General features: G+C 43.0%; 2 protein-coding genes across 10 annotated transcripts in view; both read right to left on the bottom strand.

Moving 5' to 3' along the window:
• The window catches only part of PHLPP2 (PH domain and leucine rich repeat protein phosphatase 2), a 39,324-nt gene extending 20,739 nt beyond the window's left edge, over positions 1 to 18,585 (bottom strand). For 4 of the 7 annotated variants that reach the window (XM_075161727.1, XM_075161729.1, XM_075161728.1 and 1 more), the window contains exons 1-6: positions 18,420 to 18,585; positions 17,730 to 17,974; positions 8,344 to 8,477; positions 3,917 to 4,107; positions 3,015 to 3,140; positions 1,684 to 1,838 (exon numbers count right to left, since the gene is read on the bottom strand). In XM_075161727.1, the coding sequence (XP_075017828.1) occupies positions 1,684 to 1,838; positions 3,015 to 3,140; positions 3,917 to 4,107; positions 8,344 to 8,477; positions 17,730 to 17,974; positions 18,420 to 18,557 (989 nt within the window). In that variant the 5' untranslated portion in view covers positions 18,558 to 18,585. Of the gene's footprint in view, positions 1 to 1,683; positions 1,839 to 3,014; positions 3,141 to 3,916; positions 4,108 to 8,343; positions 8,478 to 8,566; positions 8,651 to 16,039; positions 16,238 to 17,729; positions 17,975 to 18,419 lie in introns of those variants that run through there. The other 3 variants (XM_075161732.1, XM_075161731.1, XM_075161734.1) reach the window with 3 other exon arrangements.
• A 2,249-nt stretch (positions 18,586 to 20,834) lies between these two features.
• AP1G1 (adaptor related protein complex 1 subunit gamma 1) overlaps positions 20,835 to 24,840 on the bottom strand; it is a 54,780-nt gene continuing 50,774 nt past the window's right edge. For all 3 annotated transcript variants that reach the window (XM_075161735.1, XM_075161736.1, XM_075161737.1), the window contains one exon: positions 20,835 to 24,585. In XM_075161735.1, the coding sequence (XP_075017836.1) occupies positions 24,484 to 24,585 (102 nt within the window). In that variant the 3' untranslated portion in view covers positions 20,835 to 24,483. The remainder of the gene's footprint in view (positions 24,586 to 24,840) is intronic.

Genomic DNA, 24,840 nt, shown 5'->3' with positions numbered 1-24,840 from the left:
AAATAAGCTAGGAGATGTAAGAAAACAGGTGGGGTTATTTAATTTCCCTTGCTTAACATTTCTTTTTTAGTTAATTATTTTTGTTCCATTATTACAGTTATAGCTAATTAGACTCCTAGAGCTTCAAAGATTTCCTCAGAAGAAGAGAGCTGATCATTGCAAAAAATTCTGCTGTTCAGAACTGTCAATCTCTAGGCACTGGTAACACCTACTGCAAGTGAGCAAGTTTCTTCATTTGGGGCTGTGACCTGATAAACATTGTAAAAACCTCAGAAAGAAAATCTTTTCAAAAGGCAATGAGCAGCCTTATGTGGGCTATCTAATGCTACCTGTTTATTCAAGATTGTGTGAAGTGAGGGCTTCTTTTATGGCTTTTGTTTGTTTGAGGATTTCAGCTTCATCAGACATAGTCACTGCCAGGAAAAGAGCCGAGTTTCTGACATGTCAAATCTCTTGTTGACTACATGCAAGGTCAAAAGAAATTTCAAGCCCTTTTGCTGATCCTGTGAACCAAGGACACTGCATTTTAGAAAATAAAGTTCTGATACGGTTTTCAACATCATACAATGTATTTGAAGAGAGAAGTAGAAAGCAAAATCTTGAATTATTTTAAGCAGCTTTTCCAATAACAGAATCTATTACAATTCAGCAGTTAGAAAACATTTAAATAAGTTTGGAATTAAAACAAAACCAGACTAGACTCTGGCTCTCAGTGAAACTGCAAAGAATTCCCACAGGTAAGCAATTTTTTTTCCCCTGTATACCCTCATGAATACCTAGGTATCTCATTACTCCGTAGGAAGAAAAATGAAATAACCTGGTAATAGGCCCCTAGAGATAAACAAAACAAAACAAAAACACAACAAAAAAACCCAAACCAAAAAACTGCGGTTTTACAAAGTTTCTCCAAATACATTTTTCTTAAGGCACAATGTGGTCCAAACACAGAGCCATTTGACAATATTACTACAGGCTTCCTAAGGGCTTTTGAAATTCATAGAGCAACTCGTTGAATTCTTTTTAGCATGGCTACAGTAGATATCAACAAACTAATCTCCCTCTGGATTATCATGGTTTTCAGGAATTAATTTAAAAATATTTTTGTAAGACTCCTTCACTTACCTAAGATGACTACATCATGCTTCCATACCATCACACAACTGCTACTCTCTTAAAAGCAGGTCATTACAAGTTCCCAAAGCAAAGCTGGAGTCCCACAGGCCCTCTGCCAATTCCAAGTGCACATTAACATTTACGAACTTACCAAAATAGGCTTTTTCAGATCTGCACTTCTTCCTACAAACACTTACCCACAACAGCAGCATTATGCTTTCCCTCACCTTTTATTTTATACCCCAAAATGTTCTCTGTTTAGCAAGCAGCCTTATATTACTATTGCATCTTGTCCATACAAATGGCATATCGCTCCACAAGGCTCATCTCAGATCAAACTTAGCACAAAGAATCTGTGGAAGGGAGTTAATGAATACTGTAAATTGCTGGAAGCTTATGCCTGCCTGCGCTGCTCGGTTCTGCTTCCTAGCCCCTTCATTTGTTAAAGCTTCCTGAAGATCAATCTTTTTACCATCCCACGAGAAGGGGCAATACACTCCCCCTCCTCTCCATCCCTGGATGCATATGTCAAGAACTCCAAATGTAGAAGAAAAATAATTCTTTACAGACCTGCAAAGAGAGTCAAGACTCCCTGCTCCACTTGATCTCATAAAATTGTGTCGTAGGTTGAGGTAGATGATGTCTTGACTGTAGAAGAGGTGCTCAGGTACTTCCTCAAGGCTGTAGCATGAAAGATCAACCATGCTAAGTCGCATAGACACAACCTGAAAAGAAGGAGGAAGAGCTGCAGCTGTGCAACAATTTTTCTCTGGAAGTCTAATGGAAGGCCAAAGAATGCAAGTAGTAAACAATCTGCAAGAACATCAAAGAACCCCCTTGTACGCACCAGGTTGAGTCCGTGCAGGAAACTGAGTCCACAGAGTATGAGTTTATGCCATTTGCTACTATTGTTTCTGCAAGCCCCCTGACAAGGATGCATATATGGATACCAACTAGGACACACAGAAAGCCCTGCTCTGTATGTGCTATGGGTACTGCCTAAAAGTTAGACCGTAAGAAAGCCAACCTAATGAAGAAAACCGTATCGTTGGCTGAGGCAACTGCTGAGAAATCATAATCCCTGAGTGCCTTCCATGATGCAAGCACCAACAGGAAGCAGTTGACTTTCCAGTTCACATCTTTAAGGTTTACAGAACCTCTGCTTGGTCTAGCTACTTCTTCCAACTTTCTTTTGTTAGCTTGTTCAGGGTATAATATTGGAAACATAACCTGTTATAATGAAAAGGCTTCATAAATTACGGTTTTGCAACATTTCATAAAGTCTTTGGCAAATATCAATCTCCTTTCACTAAGTATGCTTTGTTTCGAGGTCTTCAGTGCTTCATTCCAGATTTTATGACCTGCTTTATCCTGAACTCACTTCATATTTCATAACATTATATATATGAGGTCAAAGTGTGGCTCAGCATTAAGCTATCGCCATCTAATTGTACTTTAATGTGCAATAAGGAGGCAGCTCTGAACAAACTCTACTTTCCTTGCTGACCTACGATCTCTGTGTTAACTCAAACTTATCAGGGTAGCCCCATGCCAGCCCAGGACACAGTTTAGGCAGACTCAAGTATGGCAACAGGTGCAATTTATAGGTTTCTACGGCTGTAAAGTCAGCCAGTCCCTGGGGTTTGTTCTAGTGACCTGTGATTAGCTACTCCCAATAGGTGCAGCGGGGGTGAAAAAATGCAGAACTACTACTCAACAATGTTGCACAGGCAGAGAGAGAAGAGAAGGCTAAAAGAAAATCTCTGTAGTCCGGAGCACATAAGAAATGAAGAAAGCTGGAAAGTGTCTGGATACTTTCTCCAGCATCATAGCTTCATACCAAGCCTGCATTAGAAAACCCTTCTTACCCCTGTACCCACCACCCGTCTCCAGAGCCTCACCGTGGACGCCCGTCGGTGCCACCGCTGGCACTCTGCCAGCGTTTCAAAGGAAACATGGTATGTCTGAGCTTGTGCTCCAGCAGATGTGAAAGCAAGTGTGTACTGCCGACGTTTCATCTCTTCCACCTGCAAAGGGAGAATTGAAAATAAAACAGTCTGCCTAAACTCCAGCAATAACAATGGATCTGAAGTCTAGGATGACGTATTACCTACTACCACTAACTTTACATTTTGCTGACAATACAGTTGTAAAGTTATGGGACAGAAACACAGAAGTAAATCATAGAATAGTTTGGGTTGGAAGAGACCTTTAAAAGTCATCTAGTCCAACCCCCTTGCCATGGGCAGGGACATCTCCAACTAGATCAGGTTGCTCAGAGCCCCGTCCAACCTGACCTTGAATGTTGCCAGGGATGGGGCATCTACCGCCTCTGTGGGCAACCTGTTCCAGTGTTTCACCACCCCCATTGTAAAAAATTTCTTCCTTATATTTAGTCTAAATCTACCCTCTTTTAGTTTAAAACCATTCCCCCTTGTCCTATTGCAACAGGCCCTGCTAAAAAGTCTGTCCCCATCTTTTTTATAAGTCCCCTTTAAGTATTGAAAGGTGAAATCCTTCTTAACATCTTTCTGCTAAGTAGATCCAAGAAGTAATAATTTCCAGAATGCCCATTCACAACATTAGCTACTAACGTGAAAGCAGAAAGCAGTGTCTCTTTGTTTTATTAGCCTTAAGACTACTACTTAAGCAAAGCAAGCAGAACGGGGTTGTACAACTCTCTGTACATGTTAATGCAGTAATTTGTTACAAAAGCCTAGATTAACCTCTTGTGGATAATCCCCATCATTATAATCCCTTCTTCCTTTCTAAGCCACAGGAAGCTAACCAAATAAAGTCTTACCTTCCCTCCAACGAGAGGCAAGATGTGCATCTTCCCTGTGTGGCTATCTTTCACAGAGGACACAATGAGGCACGTACCACAGAGAATTACCAAGCGCTCTGCCCATTTGTGCAACTGGGTCTTTCCTTTGCGTACGTTATAGACTCCAGAGAGCAGGATGCGATCTAACTGTTCCACTTGACATGGCTTTTCTGAAGAAAAAGGGGACATTAGCATTTACTTTCTATTTGTTCTTCATTCTCTGCTGTGAGTACAAATAACAACACAGCTGAAACATGCAAAATCAGTTATTGTAAGGAACAAGTAAAGACAAAACAAGTTGCACTTTAAAAAAAATCTCAAGCAGAGGACAAGCAACTTCCTCAGTCAGTGCAGTAATGTCTGATAAGCAACCACTGTATGCCTTTCAGTACAACGTTATAAGGGTTGCCATGTAGCGTGTTTTTAATCTACAGGGAATTACAGACCCTAGCAAACTTATACACTTGCCAAACATCCTTCATTCAGATGCAATAGAAAAGCAATTTCAAACTCTTGTTGAGTCAGCTCAAGTCACAGAAACCATCAAATAAGTGGCTTCTACTGGGCTTTAAAGAAAGGCCTAGAAAACCAGCTACAGCAGAAAGTTATTTCCCTGAAGATGATTCAAGTGAAAGGGCTCAAGCACTGACTGTTACAGCTGTGCTGTGTGCTCTGCTAGCTATGACTCTAACCAGCAAAGTAGAATTCTACTTCAGCCTTCTAATGCATATACACTTACTTTTAGGTTATCCTACCTCCTTGTCCCTTTTATTTTTTTTTTCAAGATAATGACAAATCTCTCAGATGCTTTTTGAGATTCTGTCCACTGTTTATACTATCTTACTGGCTAGGAAAATTTTCCAAATAGTCACTTAATTGAATACTTTAAACAACAGGAATAAGCCTGACCTGATGGACTTACAAGTTTCAAGAGTCAAGAATCTCCTCATATTAAATTTATATTTCATTTTATCCTAAATAATCCCCAAGACAGATCCTGGCAACGGGTCCTTCGTTTTACTTAGGAAAAGATCCATTTATTTTGAAGTTGCTACTGACATGCTGCTTCTGTTTTGAACTGTCCTGCAAGTGTCCTGACACCCATAAGCAGCATGAACCTGCAGGTATTTATATTCCCTCACCCCCAAAGTCAGACAGAGGAACTGAGTAGTCAACATATATGCAGGACAATGACAAAAACTCTAATTAGATCTGCTGGAAAAATATTCTCACTATCGGTTATGCATGCCCCCCTTCCAGACACAAACCATACTCCAAACTTATTAGGAGCAAAAAGTTAACCACTCCTTTCTGACTAAAGTTGTTATACTGTTTCTCAGTTAGAAAGCAGGGTCTTCAGCTTGCCAAATTTAAAGCACTGTCTTGATGGCTATACCAGGCTGAATTTAGCTGAAATATTTAGCTGTTTGTTTATTTACAACAGTAGCTTTGTTTCAGGGACATGAAGTTTGGCATAAGATGTCCTTTAATGGTGAGAAACAATAATCATCCACTGAAAAAATTGCTTGGATTTCACCAAGCTAAAAGACCAGTCCCAGACTTGTAAGAAAACAGTATTATGGGACCGAAAGTGGTATCCTACTGATTGCCACAGCAGCACTGTTCCAAGCACCAGATATTACTAAGAAGCTACACCAATCCTCCAGTTTCCCTATCCTTTCCAAAACATCTGTGATACCTATCTCCCAGGGCTAAGGAAACATCCAGGGGCAACGTTCAAGGACTTCTACTCTGAATCCCAGCTATTTCACAACTCCTCAAGCTATGTGTAAGAATGGTCTTAACCTCTAGGGATAGGCAAGTTCCTGTCACTCTTTGAAGCTCCTGAGCTTGGCCTTGAATGTCACTGTGATCATGCTTAACTCCATGCTCCAATTAGCGAGCACAGGTTTTCCCACGGAGAGCAAGGATACAGGTCATCAACAGACAGAGCTAGCACCTCTAACAGCACTTTACAAGTTACATAAGTCCAGCTACAGCAATACAAGGAATCAAGACAATTCCCCACCAGAGAAAGTGTGTGATCCTCTACAACTCACGCCTGTCACACCTGACATAAATGAACAGTTTGATGGCCCTGAAGCACTGCTTCCATTTGATCTGTTGTTGCAGCATGTAAAGACCCCGTAACATTTGGTCTCTGAGCTTGCCCCATCCAGCCTGGGTCACTGGCGTCCATTCTCCAAGAGAATACTATTGAGAGGAAGCCTTCCCCCCATTCTCCCAGCCAATCTAACACATCCTTTCCCCTCAAACTCTTGGGCTCCTACAAGTATCTCAACAGCGAGACTTCAGGAAGCATGCTTCCCTCTCACTGCTGTTTAATGTGAGATTTCTATTAATTCACTTGTATTCCCATCACCCCAACTGGGCATAAGTACTCACCATGCAGCAGGGAAAGAAACAAACCCAGTGTATCACATGAGAAAGGCAGACAGAAATGTGGGAAGAGAGCAGAAAAATCCAAGAGACATCCCCAAGGAGTGAAAGAAATAAGAAGGCTGCTCTCAGCACACTCCAGAAGTCTGCTGCTCTCAGCAGGTCCAAAGGAGGGCCATGGAAATGGTCAGGTGGCTGGAGCACCTCTCCTATGAAGAAAGGCTGGGGGAGTTGGAGTTGTTCAGCCTGGAGAAGAGAAGGCTCCAGGGAGACCTTGCAGCAGCCTTCCAGTACCTGAAGGGGGCCTACAAGACAGCTGGAGGGGGACTTTTTACAAGGGCATGTGGTGATAGAACAAGGGGTAATGGCTTTAAACTGAAAGAGGGTAGATTTAGATTGGACGTAAGGAAGAAATGTTTTACGATGAGGGTGGTAAGGCACTGGAATAGGTTGCCCAGAGAAGTTGTGGATGCCCCATCCCTGGAAGTGTTCAAGGCCAGGTTGGTTGGGGCTTTGAGCAACCTGATCTAATGAAAGATGGCCCTGCCCATGGCAGGGGGGTTGGAACTAGATGATCTTTAAGGTCCCTTCCAACCCAAACCATTCTGTGACTCTATGATTCTAAGTAATGCTTCTCTGGTTAAAATACATTACTTCGTCCCTTATGTTCTCAGCTGCAGGCTTTGCAAAATTATCACCTAATCCTCCATAGCATTCCCTCTAATTCCTCCCTACCTTTAAGAACCACTTTGTCAGCATTTGCTTTTACTTTCTTAAAACAGGTCCTGAACACTCTTCAATCCTCATACTTCTTCCTTCACAGCCTCTTTCTAAGCAGGTCTACCCTCCTATGCTGACTGAAACTATTCAATTCCATTTTCTACCTACTTGCTTCCATGGAGTTAAGTCACTGTTCCTGAATTTTCAGCAGTTCCTGCTTGACATACCCAAACTGAACCGCTCATTTTTTCCTCAAAAGTTCCCTACAGCCCTATGCTTGATGCCTCTCCTCCTTCCAGCTGAAGTAACTTCTGACTCCCTACTCCTTGCCCTATAAATCCAGACTATACACATGTCATACTTCTTTCCATCTCCATTGTACTTCTACACTGGTTTGCCTGTTCTGCACACAGCTCAAAGATAGAAGGGGTTTGTCTCAGGTAAAGGAGTGAAAAAGCTGAATTCTTATGATTCTATTTTTTGACATTGAATAAACAAATGATGGCTAGCAGCTTAGCCAGGCTACCCAGCTCCACTATGCAAGAACTTTTCCATTAAAAGCACTTAGATTTTTTTCTGAAATGCAAAAAATACACAGGTGAAATATTTAAAAGTACTGAAATAATTTCATTAGCAGCTTTCCTTCGCCTTATTTCTTTTACATGTCCTCTTCACTTCAGTGAATTCCTTTTCTGACTGCTAACACTATACGCCAATGGGCCTATGACTATCATTCTGTTGCTCCTTATGCACATGGTATCCTGCCCAAACTGATGCAATAGGCCACTCAGAAGTCTCGCTTCTGCAATGACATGCACTGGGTTTCTAACGGCAGCCTGCATTATTATTAACCAGCTGGTACTTTCACTCTCTATTTACAGGCTGTGGAGGTATTTGACCAGGACCTCCCTTGCCCATGTCCATACACCTTTTGGAAATACAATCTTGAGGCATATCTAGACAGAACTGCAATATGTTTTTGACCCCATTAGGAGCTCTAAGGCATTTGTTGTAACACTGGAAACTAAAGACAACAGAGCAATCTTGTGTCTTCCCATGGGGCCATCTTTTCTCACGCCATAGATAGGATCAAGAGAACTACAGAATTGTGTTCTTTTCCATTAATCCTGAAAACTCGTTATTTTAAAAAATGCTTACTGGTACTTTGGGTGTTTGATGTAGCCATCTATAAACCCAGCAGGTCAAGGACTTGGGCTTCAGCTCAGTTCCAGCTCATAGTTAAAGCTACAGGAACAGCGACAGTGTGCACACACGCAATTTCTTACCACTGTAAAAGCGAATCATACAGCTGAGATCAGAGTTTGCTGCCTCTTCCTGCATTCTGACAGGATCATCAAAACCCAACCCAGCCAAGTAGTCATACACAATCTGAAGGGGTTTTTCTGTGGGCTCCAGCCTCCTGTCAAAACATACAAGAAAGTAGTTTGAGAACGCAAAAAAGATTAAACAAGTCTTATTGCAGCTAAAGTGTAAGGAATACTGACATACTGTTTGTTCTGCTCCTCTGAAAAGGTCTGGCAAGCACACATCCTTGGGGTCTGTGCTTCCTGCTTGTCAAGTAGCACTTAAGAACTGTAACATTGAAGAATTACATTGCAGAAGGGAAACTGAGAGGAAAAGCAATAGGCATAAGCCATAAAATCCATGGTGATTATTTCCATTCCATGATTAAGGAGCATCAGGAGGAAACAATGACAAGAAACAAACCCAGAAATACTACATAAAAAGCAGACACCAAATAATTAAAAAAACCTACGTATAATGACTGAAAGATATAAAAGAACTCTACTTAAATTTCTCTTCCAAATGCAGCTGGGAGCAAAGCATATGAGAATCCTTCTGAAGAATGACTTCTAAAAAGAAAGAGAAAAGAAAAATTCCCATTCTCTTTAGCTCTCATCAGTGCAAGATTCTCATGCTTTGGCAAATTAACTCAAACGGTACATTTAAAGAAAAGACGTTTTTAGAACTACAGCAGATCATAGGAAGGATTCAGTGGCTAACTTGAGTAAAGGACAATAACAGAAAGTTCTCCTGAAACATGAGGTTTAGTACATTCAGAACAGAAAAGATGTTTTCTGATCCTCTCATCTCACTTCTTCCAGAGACGCTGAATTGTTATTTTCTGCAATAAAAATGACAGAACTTCTTGCTAAATTAGAAGTTTTACTTTAAGGAAAAAAAAAAAATCTTAGTGTAAAAGATTAAGCACTGAAAACGTAAGATGGGAGTTAAAATAAATTGCTCCAGTGGTCCACTCATTATCCACCATTAAAAATCCTCACTTTTAATCTAAAAGTGCCTACCTTCAGATTACGGTCACTGGACCTCAACTTGTCATCTATTCTTTAAACAGGTGTTTATAAATCATGAGACTAACCATTTCAAACTTCCTTTTCAAGATGAGGCTCAAAGTGCTTTTAAAATTTTCTTGCAGTAGGGTAGGTCTACTTCGTCTCAAAATAATTTTTACCACTCATTTTTTTTTTTTAGCTTACCAACATTCTGTAAGCACTAGCACCATGACTGTTTGCTGTATCCATGCACTGACTACACAAAACCATACCAAGGCTTCTTGGTTCTACTCAACAGTATTCGTATTCCTAGATCAAACTGCTCTTGACTATTTGGCACATTCACTCCTATCCCTTCAATCCATGAGTCTCCGGAATTGCAGTTTTTGCAAGTTAGTCTCCTTCCTCTCCTCTTTAGTATTTAGTACACTTGGCTTTTACATAAATATATCCAGTGATATTGAAAAGCAGTGTTTTCCAGAGAACACCGTATGCTAAACCATCTAGATCAACCTGTTGCACTGACTTCTCAGTATTCATCATTCCCTCCATCTATGCCGTCCTGAGTCGTTACCTTTCTTTTAGCCGCAGATTATTAACAGAGCAACTGAACAGTGCAAGCTTACCTTTCTTCATTCAGACATACACTAACCCCTCATCCAAAAAAAAAATGCTTACACTGAATAACAGTTTCCAATTTGTAAGGTATCAGCCAATGACTTTTATGGGTTTGTGCACTGCTTTTCTACCAATGACATCAGAACATAGAATCACAGAATGGTTTGGGTTGGAAGGGACCTTTAAAGGTCATCTAGTCCAACTCTCCTGCAATAAGCAGGGACATCTTCAACCAGATCAGGTTGTTCAGAGCCCTGTCCAACATCACACATTGCAACAAATGACTAATGCCTTTGGCGACCAGGCTTGAAATTTCAAAGCATCAAGATCACGTTTGTTCGGTAAGACCTGTTTTCTACCAAACTGTTGACTTGCATATATCATTTATACTGCATGTCTTAACGTGAAATATTTTATTACTGTAGGTACCAAACCTTTCCGCTTCTTCTCAACTGAAGAACAAAAATATTTCTGATTCTTTTTAATGATTATGCTATAGTATTTCCACTATTACTGACAGCTTTACAACTACCATCTCATAATTAAGGCAGGACTGATTTCATAAAACATGCACCATTTACAAGTATCTAGTCATCCAGACTTCCTTTGTAGTCAACAGGACACACTTCAAGAAGTAAAATGACCTCAGGTATTTCAAGCACATACACTGCAACTCTTTCACTTCACATATAGGACCTCTGGATCAGAAACAGGATTACTGGCAAAGTTATGGTCCAAACCAACAAAGTTTCTAGCCTGAAAAGACAATGCAGCTGATACACACCTGATCCAGAAAACCAGTTCTTACCGCTCAATGTTTGCTTAGCCTGATTAGGGCAACTTTGCTCCCCTGTCTTTTTGTTTTACATGGAAATACATCAACTTGCTAGCCAGAAGGCTGTATATGAAATAACCCCCTTCCTCTCACTTCAAAAATTGTCTCTTGGAGCTTCTACTGACTAATAAACTGATGTCAGGTCTTGCAGACTCTAGTCAGCCCTAAATATAATCAGAAAATTACTGGCAAATTTCAACCCATAAATAGGCTTTATTTAAAAGATAAAGGAGGAAAACCTTGATCTGTATCTTCAAATCCACCCAAAAGGATTACTCCCAGATAGAGCTGGTTTGCTTGGAAATCTCTTCTTATTCCTTCCTTGATTGGACCAGTACGATTTAAATTTTAATTTATGAAATATCAGCTCCCTTAACCGGTAGTAAACATTGTTTATTCATACCAATGTCTGTCACCGGTCATAATTTTAATTTATTTTTAGGAGTTATCCTAATTTTGTGAAGCTTCCAATGTGATTAAAAGCAATGTCAGAGATAGCAATTTGATATGTACTGTAAGTATATTCCAAAACTCATACATGAGAATAATATTCATCCATCAATTTAAAGTTCAAGATGTAATCAGATGACTGTCAGCAATGCATGCCATTGCTGCTGCTACTGCTGGTTTGTTGTGGTTTTTTGTGGTGGTGCTTTTTTTAAATAGAAAAAACATTTGGAAAACTGCCTTTTCTTTCTGCCCCTTCTTTAAACCAGTATAGGAAAGGAAATAAAGAGCTAGCCAGTGTAGTTTAATGCAAATTCAGATAAATTTCAGCAGTAAGCACAATCCCGCCCCCTCCCGCCCTCCCCAGGCCTAACTATTCTCTTCTGGTATCCAAGTCAGATGCTATGACACACATGTATGACAAAGACACAGTTTCTGCCGCGTTCCCAATTATTTGTAATGCCTTTTTTGAAGAAAAAAATTTGTGAAAGCCAAATTCACTTAAACTTTCCAAAAAAAATTGAACAAGTGCTCAGAATCCACAGGAGTTTAAGGTACGTAATGCCAAATCACTGAACTCAGATGATTTCTGCTGTTCAACTTGCCAACAATTCAGTACAGATATTTCTATCCCCTTATGCTGACTAGAAAGTGAGTTTAATCTCCATGGCAAGTATGGCATTAAATCATACAAAACAGTAATGCAAGTATTTAAGACTTTAAATACATACTTTTTCCAAAGTCAGTCCATCCATTAGCACTAGTAAAATGGAAATCAGATTCCTGAGCTTTTTTTTTTTTTTTTTTAAATCTTTTTTATCATTGACTCAATGTGGTTGGAACAAGCCCCTGGAGTGATCATCTAGTCCAATCCCCTGCTCAAGTAGGGCCACCTACAGCCGGCTGTCCAGGAACTCGTCCAGTTGGGTTTTCAGTATCTCGAAGGAGACTCCACAACCTCTCGGGCAACCTCTGCCAGTGCTCCGTCACCCTCACAGTGAAAAAGTATGTCCTGATGTTCAGAAGGAACCTCCTGTGTTTCACTTTGTGCCCATCGCCCCTGGTCCTGTCACTGGGCACCACTGAAAACAGCCTGGCTCCATCTCCTTCATCTTTTTCCATCATGTGTATTTATACACATTGATAAGATTCCCCTGAGCCTTCTCCAGGCTGAACAGTCCCAGCTCTCTCAGACGAAAGATGCTCTAGTCCCTTAACCATCTTAGTGGTGCTGTGCTGGACTGGTTCCAGTGAGTCCTTGTCTCTCTTGTACTCCCAGAACTGGACACAGCACTCCAGGCGTGGCCTCACCAGTGCCAGTAGAGGGGAAGGATCACCTCCCTAGGCCTGCTGGCAACACTCCTCCTAACGCAGCCCAGGTTACTGCTGGCCTTCTTTACCGCAAGGGCACGCTGCTGGCTCACAGTCAGCTTGTTGCTCACTGGGATGCCCAGGTCCCTCTCCACAAAGCTGCTTTCCAGCTAGTGAGCCCCCAGTGTGTACTAATGCCTGGAGCTGTTCCTCCCCAGGTGCAGGACTTGGCTTTTCACTTTGTTGAACTTCAAGAGGTTCCTCTCTGCCAGTCCAGGTTTAGTTGTTTAGCTCTAATTGTGTCAACTTTTAATCTCAAGACCACATGGAAATTACCTGGTACCATTTCATGTGTCATAGAAGCAGAATCCAAGTTTGACTCAGTATCACAAAAAGTGTAACTTGCCTCTGTAATTGGGATGACTTCACTCTTGATGATGCCATCCACTTTATATCTTCAATGAGATGAGAGGTCTTCTAAAACAATTTGGAGAGCCTATAAGCAAGGACCAGATTCCATGCTTTCCAAAATAAAGTGGAAAATAGCTTCCAAAACAAACCCCCCAAAAAAGGAAAACAGCAGTCAAGAATGGAAATTCAAACAGTGCTGATCACCTGCACCACCACCAATCATTCTGACACTGCTCATCATCTTGGAACTCCTGGAAGAAGATCCGAGTCCAGCTAAGACAGAGCTCTTTGTACAATCAGCATGAAAAGCTGATTTACAAAACGCTTTTTTCTTTCCCTGCTTTGCGAAATGGACATGAGACAAGAGATTAGTTCAAAAGAGTGTAATGCCATCAATGCCTCTCTCTTTGCAGAGATTTCTTCAGTTCAAATGCAGGCTCTCAGTCTTTTTTAGGACCTTCTGTCGAGATCTAGAAGCGTCGAGCCAAGCACTTCTATAAATATGTAACTGAGGTTTACATTATCAATTAATTTTTTTTTGCTACAGATAGCAGTAAACATGACACCAAACTTTCAAAAGAGCTTTCTGAGGTAACCTTGGAAATTACAAACCTGTGTATCCGTCTCCTATAACAGGCAAGCTACTAGAAACTGGAATAAATAATAGATTGCATTGAACAATGCTGACTTCCAACACAGTAAACCCTGATATATTCTATACCCTTCAGTGCAGAATCCAAGAAGAATATGAGAGATTTAACTGGATCTCCAAATACCCTGCCCAAGTTTCCCTTGACTACCCCTAGATTCCAATTCTTCTCCTATTAAAGCCTTATGCTTGCCAAAAACCAGCTTTTCCAGCATGTGACACATGGCTCAGGAACCATAAATGCTTGAATGTCACTCACAAAAAGAATACTTCAAGTAGTCTGCATCTAGGTTTCCTAGGGAAAAAAAACACACTTAAACATTACAATTTGGTTGCTGAATGGACTGACACTTTTGCAAGTACGCACTGAACAATATACTTGCGCATCAGAATTCAGGAAGAACCTTAATACAGTAAAGGGATAAGTGCTTTTCATACGACACAAATTAAATCACAGTTCTACAGGTTGCTCAATACTCTCTGAGGTACAGTACTGTGGTTTACCCTCCTGCAAAAGCTGGATACTCTATCCCACCATACTTGCCCCTTCTGGAGACGAAATCTGATTTTTTTATTATTTTTATTCTTCTCATTTTTCACTTCAGCAAGAATTACTGCTGCAGGGTTTCAAAATGCTAATCTGAAAAACCCTTAATTTTCTTTCTTCTCCACATAAATCAAACTGATATGCTTCTTGCAGATATCAAACACAATGCCCTCGGTTTTGTTTCTTTTCTAAAAAAGCCATGTACAAAAGGAACATTGGCAGTAATATCTATTCAAGCCTAATCCCCTAACAAATGTATCTCTCTTGCCATAGTACCATTCCTATCTGAAAATCAATCAAAAGAATAGTCTGTACTATTGCACCATCTAGGTTTGCTTGCCACTAGCTGGAAGACAAAAGCTTTGCCAAAAAGTTAAGTCTTCCGAATTCTTCAAATTGTCTGCAAAACGCCACAAGTTGTTCAAAGTTCACTGCCTGGCAAAAGAGTTTGAGTTTACAGAAAAATCAACACCTAAAAAGTCGCACGTACACAGGAGACAACGACTGACCACTCCGCAGATGAAGCATGGCTTGGTGTTACACATTTCAAGCGTGAAGACCTGGTGGGAAGGGTGTTTGACTCCCAGCCCGCGGCCGAGCTGCTCTGCTGGCACTAGCCGTAAGCTGGGTCTGTGACCCAGGAAACACCAGCGCAGAGTCCAGGCATTTAGCTAATGACACTCACAGGTCCAGCACAGGGCTTTGTAAATAAAGCAATGAACAAAGCAGCTTGTTACCTACGGACCACATTCAAACCAGGAAAGGGAGCAATTCACTGAATGCCTTTGGAGACATTCTAGAGACCTGACTGAATGGATCCCTGGTCCAAGTTCTTGTCAAGAGCCATGTGATTCACTAACAAAATCTAGGATAGGCCAGGAGAGGGAAAACCAAAACCAGTATCTGGAACGGCATTTCTATATGGAATTTCTTCACTAACATGATCAAGCCTGACAGCTTCCAGAGGCAATAGTTAAAGCTTGAGGTAGAAAAATGTGCTTTCCCTTTGAGAGAAAACAATGTGGCATGAAACACAAGCTGGCATGCGATCACATTAGAAATGTAAAAATCCATCCTGTAGCCAGTGCAATACACACTGAATGCTAGCACACATGGAGAACACCCTGGCTGTCACAGCAGCTGCTATTTTCAGAAGCAGCTCATTTTATCCACATCAGTATCACATATCAGGTACTGGACGCTTCCAATAGTCAGAGAAGCAGCCCCGTCACGCGAAGGTGCAAAGGCTGAGGAGACAGAACAGCCAACAAAAAGTAGCAACAGTTCCACAACTCCTGCTGCGACTGTAGCTCTTCTTCATAAGCAACAGTCAAGTCTTCAAATCTCTGTAGTTTAAATTTTTGTTGTGGGGGATGTCCAGACCAAAGAAGGTATCCGTGCTTTTTTTGTTTAATCCCCTCCTCTGCAAGAAGGTATAATTTCTGAATAAGAAAGCATGCTAACATAAGGAAAGATTCTAGCTAGGAGAACTCTAAAGATCCTTGCACTGTGGAGAAGAAAAAGTTCTGACAGAAACTGACTCCCCTGTACACGGACTTGAAAGGGAAACGCAGAATGATCATGAGGACACCACCGAATATTTAAAGCGAATACACAAAAAAAGCTTTCTGTTATTCTTCCATTTACTGTCCAGCTTTCGGTCTTCTGAGTCAGGTGCCAAATCAATCTTTGCCATACTCAGCTTCTGAAAGAAAGTCACCTACTGATATTAAAAGAGTGAAGAATTCAGAAGTTGTTTGAGACAAACGTACCTACGGTAAAATGCAATCAGATGCTTAGCAGAGTAATTTGTATTTGCAAACACATTATATTAAAGTAATCAGCAAACCTTGTTCACGGTCAACAAGGCATGGGGGTATCTTGAGTATTCTGTCACCTTCCTGTGGACGTGCCAGCAGGTACCATTCAGGCCTGCTTCCCGTGACTAACACAGATGTTACTGAAGCAATACTGGTAACTCCCATTTCGCTACTGAGAACAACTGAGTGGGAAGTAATTCAGAGATCTCTTCTGTGGCAAATACGTTCTGAGAATTACAAGGAACAGACATGCTGTAATCAAGAACTCTTTATGAAATTTAAGACAAATCTTGACAAAGTGCTAAACACAACAAGAGGCAACAAGCAAACATTTACGACTTGGTACTTGCTTCCAAAACACTGGTAGCAGGACCAATTTGCTAATCCAGTGCAAAGCCTGCCACAAATTAAAGACAGGTATGGCTACCTAGCACGAGAAGAGAGAGATATTTAAAAGAATTCAAACACAAAAGCCATTTCAAGAGCTAAAAAAAAGTCAAAACATTCCTCTCTGAACACATCTACAAGCTTTACCTAGCCTTTTTCATGATCTGCAGTAAAGGGTGTCCTCTTCTTTCTAAATGCCGGAAAATCTGCACACTGTTAGGGTCCAAAACAAGCCCATTTCCTTATAAATTCTTCAAGCAATGAATGGAGATTCTCAGCTGCCTTGATGGCTATGTTCAAGTGCCCGTCTACCCTCATACAGTATTTCTAACTAACCTATCCCTGGTTCCGATAACCCAGGCTGGCAAGGCAAACAGGTCTAAATAACTTTTTCAACAATCAGTTTTAACCACATCTATTCTCTGCATCTCTTGCCACTAGCACTCCCTCCCTCCACCTGATCAAACGCATGCCATGTTTTTAAAATTTTGACACGACTTACGACTTTCGTTTCACTATCAAAAAAACAGCTACTAGTCCTGTTCAACATGTGTTGTTTCTACTGCTTAGCCTTCAGGTAAGGAGACCACAGCAGTTTTTTTCCCCTGAGAACAGGAGTGGCAACTTTGTAACTGAATCTTAAGTCCAGAAGAATCAATGCAAAGCTTAAATCCTAACAAACCTAATGCGATCTTGTAAACCTAGAAGAGTCCCTAATACACTCACAGCATAAAGTTCATGCACATTAAACCCTGAGTTGTCTATTTTCAGCCTAAATCGACTGCAGGCATAAAACATATAATCTGATGCTTAAACCTTCTTTATATAACCCTTACTACGCTATCTTTCTGTCTACCTTTAATTATTTACCTAGCAACTCGTTAGCAAAAAAATTACTAACAGATAAATATTACATGACATAACTGTGAAAATACCTTACATGTTTCGCTGACTCAGAATAACTGTTTACAGCCTCTTAAATAGCTTAAGTTTTCTGGACACTAAAATGTCCATAACACAGAACATAATAAAGGAGTTTATGAACAGTAGCCTCTACCTACAAAATGAGGTCACATTTCTGGTTGGAGCAGCAGATAAACCCTCACAGCTGGTTAACCCTAGTTAACCTACGGCTTAACTAAGAAATGTGTAAAAGGCACACCACTACTTCATTTTTATGAATTGCATTACTCAAGGCTGTATCTAACTGCTATCTACCACCTCTGTCTGTTCCCTATCTGCCCTGCTAACATACGTAGGCACACAGTGAACGGAGCCCTGCAAGACTAAAGCAAATGTTTCTCAGACAGATTTATCCTTCTCAGCCCTCACCTGACCAGGTCTCCATGAAGTTGCAAAAAGAGGTTTTTCCTCCCTTCTCCATCACATATCTCAGACGCTGGGGTGTCCACTGTACAAAGGACCAAGCGCAAGTCTGAAGAAGCAGTAGCTGCTGAATCTCTTCCATAAACATACATGCAGCCTCGTCCGACGTCCTCTTTCAGCCAGTCCCTCTCACGGGAACCAAACCGGCTCCTGTTCAAACAGCTCCTGCTCCCGTTGCGCTTCACGTTTCTCTGCAAGGCAGCCCAAACCAGAGCGTCAGCAGCTGCCTCCGAGTCGGCGTCTGACTGCCCTCCTCCCTCGAAGGCCGCAGCTGACCGGTCCGACCTGGCCCCGCCGCCGGGCTCGCAGGCAGCCCCTCTGCACAGGCTGCAGGCGCAGCCGGGCCCGGGGGGGCCCGCCGCTCCGCTCGGCTGGGGGCTCCCGCGCCGCCGGCGCCCCCTCGGGACCGGGCCGGACAGGGGACCGGGCCGGACAGGGGACCGGGCCGGACAGGGGACCGGGCCGGGCCGCTCGGACGCGGAAAGACCCCAGACCCTCCCGGCCGCCCGCCAAGGTCAAGGCGGGCAGCGCCCGAGGCGCGGCGCCGAGCTGCCGGGCGCAGAGGGCCGGGCGCAGCGGTCGGGCCGAGCGGCCCCCGAACGACCCGCGCGGCGTAGGCCCCGCTCCCCTCCTCACCTTCAGCACCCGGATGCCGCCGCGGGGCCCCGCCCGGCCCCCCCGCGCGCTGCCCGGCGCTGCCGCCTCGTCCTCCTCAGGCTCCGGCGCCTCCCTGGGCCCCGGCCCGGCCCCCGGCCCCGACCTGGCCTCCCCCATCGCCGGCCGGACGGCGAGACCCGGGCAGCGGCGGCGGCTCCGCCCCGGCTCCGCGGAGGCCCCGCCCCGGAAGCGCGCGAGCTTCCGCCGCCCGAGGGGCCGCCGGCGGGCGCGGTGCCGCCCGGCTCGGGCCCCGCGGTCTTTGCCAGAGCCGGGTCGGCTCCTTCATCCCGCGGGCGTGGCGCAGGGGAACGGCCCCGTGAGCGCGGCCGCGCGTTATTTCACCTGCCTCAGTCCTTGCCCCGACCTCGGGACGCGCGTCAGGGCCGGTGCGAAGTCGGAGACCTCCCAGGAAGTTCGGCAGTCAGCACGACAGCAGCAGCACCGGCGGACTGCAAAGCTCCCGAGCGCTGTATTTATGCAGTTTCTATTACTGCGAGTTATACAGCTGCTTCTAAGAAGCATCAGGTATGAACTACTTACTAAGCAGAAGACGAAAGAAGAAAAAGCTTTGAGTATACTCTCAAACTGTCTTGCCACGCGATTTCCTTTGCCCACCTCCGGAGTGTCCGGTACCATTAGCCTCCCGAGGCTGAAGTTACACAGCTGAGTATCTGAACATCACCTTCCTCCCGGTGCTGTGCAGGTCGATCACGTTAGGTCAGGAGTCTTAACTACTGTCTGCTAATAATTACCATCATCACTGTGCAGTTTACCAGAATTTGATTAATGCTTTAAGACGGCTACTGTTTGTGCCTGAACAGGATCAAGCCCGTTAGAATCAAAACAACAAAAGCCTTCCACCTTCCCCATCATCACCAATGGTTCCAAACTTCAACACACTTTAGCCAGTCATCATCGCACTTCCTTCTTGCTACACTAATTCCTGGTCTTATTTCAGAATTAAGTCCAGACATGCTTTCCAAATTGTCACCATTGGTATTATTACTGCACCAAACACTTTCAATTCTATTACATGTTTCCTTTAAACATTTCCTGCCTTCTTCCTGGTCTATCCGAGCATTTTCCTATGCAGCATTGCGGACCTGCTCCTGGGCACACGTGATGCACGCAGCGCTGCCCACACAGCGGTCCCTGGGCTCAGGCCCCACGCACAGGAGGAACGCCAAGGAAAAGCTTGCCGGTGGTCTGTCCCGCTCCAGAACCAGAGCCTAAGACACCTGACCATTCGCTGCCACACAAACTGGCAGTTTCTGATGCCATTTCTGAATTCTCCAGTATCTAGAGGGCTCTTCTATTTCAAAACAAGGAACTGAGAGACAACCCATCTTATCTTACCAGCAAGGTTAAAAAGTGCTCCCTGGCACTTTGTATTAATTCATGCAGTTAAACCAAGGCAGTCACAGGAAAAAACACCTAGTTCTTAACACTTCCAGACCACACACACAAGCTGAGAAGACTTTAAAATAAATCAAATTTTCATTGGGTTTTCCCTACAGAAAGGCACGATCACAATGCATTTCTAGCTACAGCTTTGTAGTTCTGCAACTACTTTGCCTCAAGAGAATTTCCGTAAAGGAAGGACACATGGCAATATTGAGGAGATTGTACTCTGCAGAGAGAAGTATTAGAAAACACATGAAAAGTTATCTAATAAAATGTCACTGTGACTAGAAACTGCAAGGAAGAACCTTACAGCAGGCACGTGTATTGCTTTAACGGACCATGAGATTACAACAATCCTTGTCCCAGAGGCACATGGAGTATGAAACGGGGCTTTTTAATCAGCAAGGGAATAGTAATGAACTCCAAGGGCAGTCTGCAAACACCAGGGAAAAAAATGCCTTGTGTTCAGATCTCATCACATCTTTCTAGCACCTGGACAAGTATTGCTGCTAGCAGTCAACAAGCTCTCTTTCAGGGTGGTATTTCACATGAACTGTTTAAGCATTTTGTAATTGTCTATTCATTTTGCTCTCCAAAATTTCCTAGAAAGTTTTCCAAATTCTGCCCTTATTGATTATTTCACATCATCTGACCTTGTCATGGCCAAACATTAAGAATCAGTAAGTCCTATCCCACTGTACTTGCAAAAAGCAACAAGGCACAGTTTTAAATCATTGAATAGACTCATTTTATTAGTCACTTCATAATTTGTTTCAACCAAAAGACAATACACACAGCAGAAGTCTAATGCATCCCATGTAAATGTTTACATCCATTATGCTCCTCACTCCTAAGACTCAGCATTTATTTAAATTTTTCACATCTCAAAAATAGGTCTGAAGTTTGAATGCCACCAGGCATTCAAATGGCATGTTTTTACTTTAAATTTGGTTGGGTTTGTTGGGGTTTTATTTTGGTTTTTTGTTGTTGTTGTTGGTTTTTTTTTGTTTTTTTTTTTTTACTATACTGTCAAAGAGATGGGATGGGGCTCTATGTAAAATGTAAATTACAACATCAGGAAAGAAAAAGGAATATACAGGAATAGAGTGAAAGTTCAGAGGGAAGCAGCCCAGTAGCTCCTTCCCTCACAGCCCCCAAATAGAAAATGAACACATAGAAAGCGCACCAGCAGATCTAAAAAAAAAAGCTGTCTTTGCTGCTCCATCTTGCAGCTAGTACCAGCCTTGGGGAAGGCACCAAGTCACCTTTCCCAGCTGTTTCGGCATCTTCTGAGTTATATATCCAAGGTACTGTATAGGTGGCAGTCCCCTCACTGCTATTGCTTCAAAAGGTTGTTCAAGGCCATATTTTGTCCCATCAAAACCTGGACAAAATCGAATCTTAGGACCTTCCCATGTATTCTCCCCCTTCAGGCCCATTATGGCCACTATTCTTTCCATCATTTTTTGACTCAAAATACATTCATTTGAAAAAACACACATTCAATCTCTCTCAGCTCCAGAGTCTCCAGTGCAGATATTAGTAAGATTAGCCATGAAGTCTGTATCTTGCTCCCTTTATATTCCCCTTACACCAAAGCCAGGAAAATGTTGACCAGACCTGTAAGAATTGTTGCATTCAACTGGTGGAAAAAAGACTCGCCCTATCCTCAGAGTGCCTCAGATGTGGACATGCGAGTACTCTCCAGTAAGAAAACAAAGCAGCAGCACAGAGCTTAAGAGATGTACTTAGAAGTCAAGGAGCAAGCAATGGTATTTAGTATAGCAGATATGGGAACATGTGAAACCTGGCCTTCCTTCTGGCGTAATGTTAGTACCCCATCCCTTAGCAAGGGGAAGGGAAAGAGCTCCAAGGACAACAGGAATGTTCGGCTGCTACAAAGGAGTACTTCATAGCCAAGGGATGGCTTCAAGCAAAATGCATTTCAGGTACATGCACCACCTCGTTCAGCTCGACTCAGAAATATATGTCAAAGTGCCTATTTCCCAAAGCACAAACACTCTGTGCAAGAGTGGCTGAAGGAGCCAAGAACATAGTAGGAATTTACCCTACAAGCTTACCAGAGACCAACAACAAAACCCAGCTGCTCTAGGGGACAGAAAACAAGTGCAACAAGAGGGACAAGATAAGCTGTTTCCAACTATGCTGCCACAAATTTGCCAGGTAAGAGACCATTTACTTCTTTCTCCCCATCTAATCTCCTGCACCAGTGCTCTTTCTCAGCAAAAACAAATGGAGATTGAAATGTGCCAGCTTTCAGTACAAGTGACCATGTACAATTCTGTGAGGAGAATGGGAGAACTTATGGGGTGCTCAGGAACTGAGGCAAAGACTTTCCATTAGCTTCGTATCTGGGACACCCTCAGAGCTCACTGGAGTCTAGATTGAACATGCTCAGCCTTTAACACCAAGGAGTTTGAACTAATGGGGTGGTGAATAATCACAACTGCAGTCAAACCAACAAAGATAAATGCTCAGCACCTACAAATGGTCTTCGATTCAGCCATTTTCTGCAAGACTGCCTGCTTCATGATGCTTCTAGCTGAAGCACAGTATCTGTCTCATCACTGATAGCCAAGGCATGAGCCTGCCACAACCCAGAATTACTTTTAAGGAATCATACATCATTCTTCTAGATTTTATAACCCCATGCTGATGCCAGTTCCAGTAGAATAATAAAACTCTTTGCTAATCCAAAGGCCCAAACCTGTTTCATCAATAAGGCAGCAAAAATGCTCTCCAAAAGAAACTAAACATATTCCACTACACAGACCAGCACTTAAGTCAGTGACAGCCAGTCCTACATTATATTACTTAATGAAGTTAAAGCCAAAGCAGACTGAACAACCTTTAGTGGCCTCCCGCTCCCGATTCAAGGGCAGAATAGGTCTTCAATTTTCCCTAAGTACACTGTGCACCACTCTTGCAGTGTTTTTGGCAAGGACTGGAGCCTAGTGTTAGCACTTTTGCAGACCCAAAAAGCTGTGTCTAAGCTTGCCATCAGAGCACTGAATGATCGCTATCTGGAAAGCCCTATAACAGAAATAAAGCAGATGTGCCATCTGTTTCTTTTGAGAAATCACTGGGTTGGAAGCTGGAGTACCTTCAGCTTACCAGCACACTCATGGATAAAGATCTAAGATACATCCTCCCCTCTTCCTCCCTGAAGAGTGCTGAACATCTGGAATAGTTTTGTCACACTGTGCTTTATGTCCTATACATTGCCTCCATGAGAATTCACAGAACTCTACTACCTCGACAACAGTTCACACTAGGAAGCATAACTGAACACAGCTTTCTGTAAGCTTAGAAGAGTACTGGACCTCAAATCTTTGGATCCAAATATTCAAATGACTGGCTTCCATTCAAAAAACAGTTCAGTTACTTTCAGTCTGAACCTGAACTAGCACATTTCTCTGAAAGGGGAGCAAGGAGCAAACTACAAGGATCAGTTAAGTAACAAAATGGGAAAAGGTCTCTTTAAACCGCATGGTCTTTATTTCAGTGCCAATATTACAGATACAACACAAATATCCCAGTCAGAAGTAACTCAAATGGAATCCAGGGGGTCTACAACAGGCTCTGGAAATTAAATTGGGGAGAAGGTCTGGAATAACTGGGAAAAGCAACTTTGCAGCATAGTCTCTGACGAGTCTCCCAGCAGGAACAGAGCCCTCAAAGACTAATCTACAAAACTGAATATGTGTTTTCTACCCATAAACCACAACTAATAGATTAAAAGGCTATGAAATCATCTGTGGTAGAAAACCAGCTGCTCCCTGGATCTCTACAACTCTCATACATCACCACACTTTCTGGGGAAGGTACAGAAGACTGTCTGTGAATCTGCATGGCTGTAGCTATTGATGGAAAGAAAGAAAATTCAAGTGTAAGGTCTTCATTTCCAAGTACAGCACCAAAGCAATTTTATCAACTCTCACCAGCACCTCTTTTCCTGCACTGTCCCAGGTTTGCAGATGAACTCCCAAGGCCTAACTTGCTCTTGGTATGTATCACATAACTAAGAGGTGGGTGTATACAATAATGCACTGAATAGGCCATAAGAAGCCTTCAGCCCCTTCAGACATAGGGGATACAAGAAGAAAGAGGCAGGGCAGCCTGACATTCCCCAAGTCCCCAATCTGAGCCCCATATGAAAGTGCCAGCTAGTAATGAATGATAACACGCCTTGCCCACCCCAGGGGAAAAAGACAGCAGAAAGAAGGGGCAGCTGTTCACTTGCTGCAGAGAGAAGAAAGTTTCCCTGCTAGAAATTCCAGACTTCTCTTCCAACCAGGCTGTGTTTTTTTGCAGAGTGGGGGGGGTGCGGGGGAGGAGAGGAGGGGAGAAGGGAATGTTGCTTCTGGCTGTGAATGCATGTGTGAGGGAGTGCACAGTAGCCTCCACAAGCCGCCAGCCTCATCAGCAGAGGAGAGGAGATTAGTCTTAACAGATATGCTTCAAAGTCAGCAATCACTTCAGGAAAATTCCTCCTCATCAGCAGGTCTCATCTGTTCCCCATGCCCATGGTGCAGTTTGGGGGATTGCCAAGGATCACAACCTTCTTCCCAGAGTTCTTTTGATTGGGTGGGGTGAGAATAAGAATGGTGCCAGAGCCTCACTGCCAAGACTGAGGGGGGAAGTTGTTGACTTCTGCTAGATCCTGCATGGCTGAGCCCTTGTGATTATATGTCAACTTGATCCGCATACGTAGTTGTTGCTACAAGAGAAAAAGGAAGAAAAAAAACAAACACAAAACAAATTCAGGTCTTCATTAAAGGTCAGCGAATCCCCCCACGTCCAGCTCCCCTCCCTTACCCCAGGAATACAAAACATGGACCTTTCCTCACCAAAAGAGCTTGCTGGCAGGATGTGCAGGGTAAGCTATGACACTGCAGATAAATGCTTAATCTGGCAGGACATTGATTGGTCACTGTAGTTCTCAGATCAGATACAAGCTTTCAGAAAAGCTATA

This window comes from Calonectris borealis, chromosome 12 (genome assembly GCF_964195595.1).
Source record: "Calonectris borealis chromosome 12, bCalBor7.hap1.2, whole genome shotgun sequence".
Lineage (NCBI taxonomy): Eukaryota > Metazoa > Chordata > Aves > Procellariiformes > Procellariidae > Calonectris > Calonectris borealis.
The sequence above is the reverse complement of the archived record's forward strand: the minus strand, read 5'-3'. Positions and strand labels throughout refer to the sequence as shown.